Source organism: Silene latifolia, chromosome 11, assembly GCF_048544455.1.
Source record: "Silene latifolia isolate original U9 population chromosome 11, ASM4854445v1, whole genome shotgun sequence".
Lineage (NCBI taxonomy): Eukaryota > Viridiplantae > Streptophyta > Magnoliopsida > Caryophyllales > Caryophyllaceae > Silene > Silene latifolia.
The window spans coordinates 125,034,704-125,042,689 of record NC_133536.1 but is presented as its reverse complement, the minus strand read 5'-3'; the positions used below and the strand labels follow the sequence as shown (position 1 = coordinate 125,042,689).

At 40.3% G+C, this 7,986-nt stretch overlaps 1 protein-coding gene across 1 annotated transcript; it reads left to right on the top strand.

Annotated features, from left to right (window-relative positions):
* The first annotated feature begins 1,362 nt into the window (after nucleotides 1-1,362).
* Nucleotides 1,363-2,163, top strand: LOC141613939 (uncharacterized). Its single transcript, XM_074432681.1, has one exon. It carries the CDS (start codon nucleotides 1,363-1,365, stop codon nucleotides 2,161-2,163), a length of 801 nt encoding a protein of 266 aa, XP_074288782.1.
* Nucleotides 2,164-7,986: the final 5,823 nt, after the last annotated feature.

Sequence of the window (7,986 nt, the reverse complement as noted above, 5' to 3'; positions counted from 1 at the left end):
GATGAATGGGGTCACGGAAAAGCCTCATGCAATGGGTGGTCACTCTCTCATATACAATCGTTTCTTTGTCCTTTAGTATGCCAGAGTCAGGAATAGAATCGATAAGGGTATACGCTCTTAGCTGAGTATTAGTTAAATACTCAGGGTGACCATTTTGGCCATACATGTCCATGGCAGCACAAAGTCTCTCACAATGTTCATTAAAGTCATCGTCAAGTGACATGTAACAGTCTTGCGGGTGTACATTGTAGGGATCCATCCTACAAAATGGAAAGTTAACAAATTAAGACACAAGGGTGTTAAGACAAAGGATTCATCCTCGAGGTTTAAGTGTGCGAAAGCTATATAACAAGTTTTCGGGGTAACTGTTGTAATACCAGGGTTTTGGTCAACTCAGGATCATCATAGTTCGGATTATCTACCAGGGAACAACCACTTTAGGAATATCAACCGCAAGAATACACGTGAACCAGCATACAATCTAACATTGACTCCACCAAATTCCTCTCCCAAGTCAAAACCATTACCAATTACGGACAATTGACCCGCCCTTCCACTAATAAATCACTAGGAGTATTAAAACATGCGGTACATAAGCACTACTTAACACCTTGAAACCATAGAAAACATAACACGTAATCAAAATCTTTTGACTCATCAGACATACAACACGAATTAGCCAATTTGTTTGATATAAATTCTGAAACATACTCGCTGATAAAAGTAACAACATATGATCCCTGACAACATTAATTCCAAATCACACATGTGTTTGACATTTTAGCAACCATATCGTTCAACTGTGTCCAGCAACTTAGTACAACTCATTTCCAGTAAAACAAACGATATCGCATAAAGGGTTTAAACATACATTCGCCATCATATACTTTGTAGAATTCTAGCTATGGTAAAAGATTAGCAACTTGGACAACTTCTCTGATTTGCACGACTTAAATAATTAGGCACTCGTAGGCTCAATTAAATGCAACTATAACGACTATCATTAAAACCAATGCATATCATGTGAATCATCAAAAGGTTATCCTATTATAATTGTCAACATAGTTATCATCACAATCTTTATTTTAATATAATTGGTAGTAACGACTCGAGAATATAAATATGCCAATTGTCGTGTTATATCAAACAGTTTCCTTTATATCACACTCATGCAATGGCAAGAATCACTTTAGTATTTTACGACATTGTAATAACGTCATTCTACAAGCACGGGTGGTACCAAATAACTGCTCTGGAATTACACCCGGAACAAAGAGAATAGAAGCAATATGCAGAAATTATCTTTGGGATGGGAGCCCTGACTACCACAGAGTCCCATTAGTATCTTGGGATAAGGCTACTATGTCCAAGGATGCTGGTGGCTTAGGAATTAAGAAAGTGGAGACTTGGAATTGGGCAGCTGTAGGGAAATTGGTGAATTGGGTGTATAGCAAAGCTGACAGGTTATGGATAAGGTGGATAAACAATGTTTATCTGAAAACTCAGGACTGGCACTTATACTCTCCCTCTGCAGATTCTCCTTGGACTTGGAAAAATATATGCAAGACTAAGGATAAACTGAAAGAGGGATTTGTTGAGAATTGCTGGCTGCCTGATGAGAAAGGTTACACACTCAAGAATGGATATAGATGGCTCTGTACTCACCAACCTGAGGTGGATTGGTGCTCTCTGGTATGGAACAGCTGGAACATACCCAAACACTCAATCATTACTTGGCTTATAATGCAGGAGGGGTTAAATCTTAAAGCCAGGCTATTCCAGTTTGGTTTCTATGAGGATAATCTTTGTTTATTCTGTGGGGAGGTACCTGAAACGATAGCTCACCTCTTCTATGATTGTATCTACAGCTGCAGAATTAAGGAAGCTCTTGGTGTCTGGCTGGGGAGGTCATTTCCTAGTCTTATTGAGCTTCAAAATGGTAGGAGAAATTTTATACAATGGAAAGCAATGACTATGTTATTCAATATCTATATATACACTATCTGGCACCAGAGAAACACTATAAGACTTCAGCAATCTGTTTTGAGACCTGAACTTGTAGCAGCTCAGATTGAGGATATTGCAGGAAGGAGATGGTGTAGTAAAGCTGGCCCTGGACTGTATCACAGAACTAATGGCTGGCTAAGTTGCTTTGTTTTGTAATGAGGTCTGGTTGTGTTAGTTTTGATTAGTCGTATGGTTTTTTTGAGCACACCGGGGTTTGAACCCCAAATCTTGTATATGGACTGATTTTGTTTTTGATATAATATATATACTCACATTTCAGCTAAAAAAAAAGCTAATGTCACTCTTATCTCTCTCATCCCTAAAAAGAAGATTGTTAATAGTGTCAAGGACTTTAGACCCATCTCCTGCTGCTCCATCATTTATAAAACCATAAGTAAAATCCTGACTGTTAGACTCCAAAAGGTCATGGACAAGCTTGTGGGTAAGGAACAGACTGCCTTCATCTCTGGTAGAAGCTTACATGGTAATGTCATGCTCACTCAAAATCATATCAAAAGCTACTCTAGGAAATATCTTACTCCCAGATGTATGCTTAAAGTTGACATTAGTAAGGCTTTTGACTCCATTCAGTGGCCTTTTGTTCAAAATATGCTTAGTGCTCTGAACTTCCCTCCTCCTTTCATCAAATGGGTAATGGGATGTGTTACTGGTGCTTGGTATACTCTCAAAGTGAATGGATCCCATCATGGCTTTTTCAAAGGGAAAAGTGGAGTTCGGCAGGGAGATCCTTTTTCTCCTTTACTCTTTGTGTTGTGTATGGATATTCTTTCTCGTATACTCAGGGTCATGTGTAGGGATCCTAATGTCTCTTTCCACCCAAGTGTGCTAAGATGGGTCTCACACACTTGATATTTGCTGATAATCTGATGATTTTCACTAGGGGTGATGTCCCTTCTGTCCAGAAAGCTGCTGAGGTGGTTCAACTTTTCTCTAGTTGGTCTGGTCTCAGAGTTAACTTTGATAAATCTGAAGCCTACTTTGGGGGAGTGGAAGATGGAATAAAACAGCAGATCTTATGTGCCATTGGTCTCACTGGGGGGACTTTCCCTTTTAGGTACCTTGGCCTCCTTATCCACCCTTCCAGATTAACCAGCTCTATGTTTAACTCTCTGATTCAAAAAATTCAGAAGCTTCATAGCTGTACCACCAACTTTCTCTCCTATGCTGGTAAACTTCAGGTTCTGAACTCCATTGTTTTTGGCATTGGCAATTTTTGGTGTGGTAGTCTTCTTCTACCTAAATCCATCTATAGTACCATTTCCTCCCTCTGTAAGCAGTTTTTCTGGGGGTATAAAGAAGGTAGAAGAATGGTTTTCAAAGGTTGGAAGAGCATCTGCGCTCCTTGGCTTGAAGGAGGGTTCCAGGTCACTGATCTTTCTGCTTGGAATCAGGCTTACATGCTTAAATGGTTATGACTCTTGGATCTTGGACATGGCTTCATATGGGTGGAATGGGTTACTAAATATTACCTTGCTGATGCCTCCATCTGGGATCTTTCCGTCCATGACTATTTCTCTGACAGTTTGAGGGGTGTCATTCTTACCAAAGATGCTCTTGTCACTCTTTTTGGTAACCTGCAGCAGGCTAAGGCATCTCTGCATAGTTGTGTTGTCAGAGGGAAATTTTCTTTACTCAAGGCTTATAATCTCTTCAGACATCATCATCAGACTAAAACTTATTTCAGACCCCTGCTGGACAACTCCCTCCTACCTAGATACCGGATTATTCTCATGCTAGCTGCTCAAAGAAAACTTGCTACATTGGATCTAATCAGCAAATGTGGTCTCTGTCTACCTAACAGATGCTTCCTTTGTAAACATCAGGCTGAAAGTTCCCGTCATATTTTCTTCCACTGCTGTTTTTCTTAACAGGTTCTGAGAGGCCTGTTACTTGGATGGGCATCCACATTCAGGACCTGCAGCTGCGTAGTCTTCTCCTCTGGTCTCATAAGCGTAAACCTCGTAAGCACTGGCGTAGTAAGAAGGTAATTTGCTGCTTAGCCTCAGCTGTGTACAGTCTCTGGCTGGAAAGAAATAGAAGAGTGTTTGAAGGTAAAGAGAGGAATGTTCAGCTCCTTATCAGGGAGATACAATACAGTGTCGACCTCATCCTCATCACCAAGTCACACCATATCCTACATGAAGATATTATAGAGGCTTTAAACTCCTAATACGTTTTTTTGGAATTGTATAGCTTAGAGGATATATTCTTGTAAGAAATCTCATGTATTTCCTTATTTTTTGGAATATATGAGAAAATATCTTTCTTGCAAAAAAAATAATAATAATTAAAAATAAAAAAAAAAAAAAAAAAAAAAAATAATAATAATAATAATAATAATAATAATAATGGTGTTTCACAACCACCAGCAACTTCAGCGGTGCCGGAAAAGGGTCAAGGTGGCACTGGGAATTCAAACGGTCCTTCTGGTAATAACAAAAAGACTTTCTCTCAGGTTCTTAAAACCTCTTCTACAGGTAAGAACCTCGACTTTGTGAAATCATCTAATGAAACTGTTGTTTTGGATGAGGACGATATTGCTCCTGCTCTTGAGCACTGGCAGAACACGCTAGTTGGGCCTGTTTTGGGTAAGCAAACCACTCTTGCGCAAATGGAAAGTTTAGTCACTAAATATTTATCTCACATTGCAGCTCCTCAGATTCTTTACTTCTCTAGGGGTTGGTACTACTTTCGCTTTGAAAGTAATGAGGATATGGAGAAAATTAGGTCAGATGTCTGGAATCTAAATGGTTATCCACTGGTTTTTAAGGAATGGTCCCCTACAATAGTTGAGCAATTGCAGGTCACTCATGTCCCTGTCTGGGTTTTATTACCTAACCTTGACCCCTGCTTCTGGTCCCAAGCTGCTCTCAGTAAAGTAGCTAGTACTATAGGAAACCCCATTTGTGCTGATGAACACACCGCAAACAAAACCAAACTTGCTTTTGCTCGTATTCTGGTTGATGTTGATTTATCCAAAGAACTTCCCAAAGTTGTCAAGCTTAGTACCCCTTATCGTGGTATTGTCCTTCAGAATATTGAATATGAATGGCTGCCCTACTTTTGTTTAACTTGTCAAAGGATAGGACATACTAAGGATAGATGCCCCAAGCTGAAACCTAAAATGGCATTTAAGCCTAAGGCTAAGGAACCCTCTGTTGCTGCTTCTCAACATATGAAAACTGTTGACCAACCAGCAAAGGCTCTTAATACCCCCCCTCTCAGCATTTGGGTAAGGATAAAAGTATCCCCAACTCTCCTTCTAAAGCTCGGACTGTGACTCATAGAAAGGAAGTGGTAGTAACTAATTTGGCTAATAGGTTTGAAGTGCTACAAGCATCTAATGTTGAAGTGGTTCCTGAGGAAACTCGGACTATATGTATTGGGCAGACTACTTACAAAAGACAGATTGATGAGGTTTGGAGTAATCAGTCATAGAGAATGTGAGCTGTGCTGGGAGGATACTGAGACAGTAGAGCATTTATTTTTTGAATGTAAGTACAGTCAGAAGTGTTTGGCTCTGATTAATGCTTGGTTGGACGTTGAAGTACCTGTAAAAGAATGTATGAAGTGGTATTGCAGGCTGAGGGTCAGGTCTTTGATGAAAAAGAAAATGATACACATGGTGGTGATAGCTCTGATTTATCAGCTGTGGAGTATGAGAAACAAGTGTCGTGTGGAGCATATGGTATGGCATCCAACGGTGATAGTAAAGCAGGTGCAGCAACAGGTCAAAACGCGAGCAAGTATGAAGATGTGGTCTGTCCCTCATAGCTTAGAAAATGAATGGTGTCTGAGATTCAACTGATGTACTAGAGTCCTAAACTGTGAGGTGTCAGATAGTGGTATTGGCCAGAGTATGATGTAAGGTGGTGAAACAATGTGTACTTGATTTCTGATTCATTAATGATATTAACATTTCACCGAAAAAAAAAAACTTAGACTATTAGGGTTGATTTGGTGGATTCTGGAGGTGGAACATCCTCTCATGAATCTGTTTGCATGGAACATTAGGGGTCTCAATGACCCAATAAAGCAGCATGAGGTTCAACACTTTATGCTGGCTAATAAGATAGACTGTGGTGCTGTACTTGAAACCCATGTCAAGGACAATGTTGTTCAGTCTGTTAGGAATAATTTTTCTCAATTTTGTATGGTTAATAATAATGATGTTTCTCTTAATGGTTGCATTTGGGTTTTCTGGTCTCCTGCTGTTGTTACTCTGTCTGTTCTAAGTAAATCTGCTCAGCATATTCACTGTGCTCTTTTGCATACCATAACTCAACAGAAATTGGAAGTTACTTTTGTCTATGGCCTCAATATGGGATCTGCCAGAAGGGCTCTTTGGGACCATCTCTACCAAATTTCCCTTTCTACTACTCACCCCTGGCTCTGTATGGGTGATTTCAATGTTGTGGCTAACTTTGATGAAAGGATAGGCAGTGCTCATCTACATGTAGGTGATATGGATGATTTTAGGAATTGTCTTGCTATGACTGGGCTTAGTGATCACCCAGCTACTGGTTGTCATTATACTTAGTGTAACAAGCAAGATGGGGCTATCAGATGGGCTAAGCTTGACCGAGCTTTAGTGTCTGGTACTTGGCTTAATCAAATGCAATCCTCTGTGGTTTTTCTTCCTGCTGGAGTGTCTGACCACTCTCCTATCTTGGTTACAATGGCTTCTACTTCCCATACTATTAGGAAAAACTTCAAATACCTTAACTGCTGGGCTTCTTCTCCTTCTTTTTTAAGTCATGTTAAGAAAGGATGGGATAGAACCTGTTATGGTAGTTACATTAGCATCCTCTTTCAGAAACTTAAAGGGCTCAAGGCCACTCTTAAAACTCTTCATGGAGATAAGTTCACTCACCTTACTTCTAGAGTTAAGATGGCTAAGTAGCAGCTGCTCTCTTGCCAATGCAAACTCCATGATTCTCCTTTGGACACCACTCTGGTTACTCAGGAAAAAGAGCTTTCCTCTATTTCTCAAAAAAGCTGAACTGCAATTTTTTCAGCAAAGAGCAAAGGTTCATAACCTGCAATTTAATGATACCAGTTCAAAATTCTTTTATGCTAAGATTGCAGACAGAAAGGCCACCAATACGGTTGGGTGTATTTTTGACATGGATGGACATCAGTGTCAAGGTAGGCAGGCAGTTGCTTCTGGGTTCTTGGCCTACTACAAGCAGCTGCTGGGTGAGTCTGGTCCTGTGCAAGATTTACCCAGTGACCTGTTCTCATCTAACACTGTTCCTGAGCACTTGTATCCTGACCTTACCAAGCCTATTTATAATTAGGATATTATCAATGCTCTGAAAACTATTGATAGGAATAAAAGCCCTGGGATTGATGGCTACTCTTCTGGCTTCTTCCTTGATGCTTGGGAAGTTGTTGGTGTGGACTTCTTTTCTGTTGTTCATGAATTCTTCAGTAAGGGGAAACTCCCTAAAGCTGCTAATGCTACCCTTCTGGTTCTGATACCTAAGAAGGATACCCCTTCCTCTGTGACTGGCTTTAGACCTCTTGCCTGCTGTACAACTTTCTACAAAGTGGTCAGTAAGATTCTTGTGTCTAAACTCAAACTTGCCTTGGATTTCATTATTGGCCCTGAGCAGGCTGCTTTCCTGCATAATAGAGACCTTTTTGACAATTCCATGTTGGCCCATGAGTTAGCTTCTAGATATGGTCGAGCTCATCTTACCCCTAGATGGATTCTCAAGGTCGACATAAAGAAAGCTTTTGACTCTGTTCATTGGGGGTTCCTCAGAGAGTGTCTGCTGCAACTCAAGTTTCCTCAAATCTTTGTTAATTGGATTCTTGCTTGTGTCACCACTCCCCATTTTTCCTTGCTCATTAATGGCTCTGTTGAGGGTTTCTTCCTTGGCAAGAGGGGTATGCGACAGGGTGATCCTCTTTCTCCATATCTCTTTGTGATATGTATGGAAGTGCTGTCAC

Excerpts from the sequence above, each read along its gene's own strand:
- LOC141613939 (XM_074432681.1), top strand. The coding sequence starts at position 1,363 with ATGTCCAAGGATGCTGGTGGCTTAGGAATTAAGAAAGTGGAGACTTGG.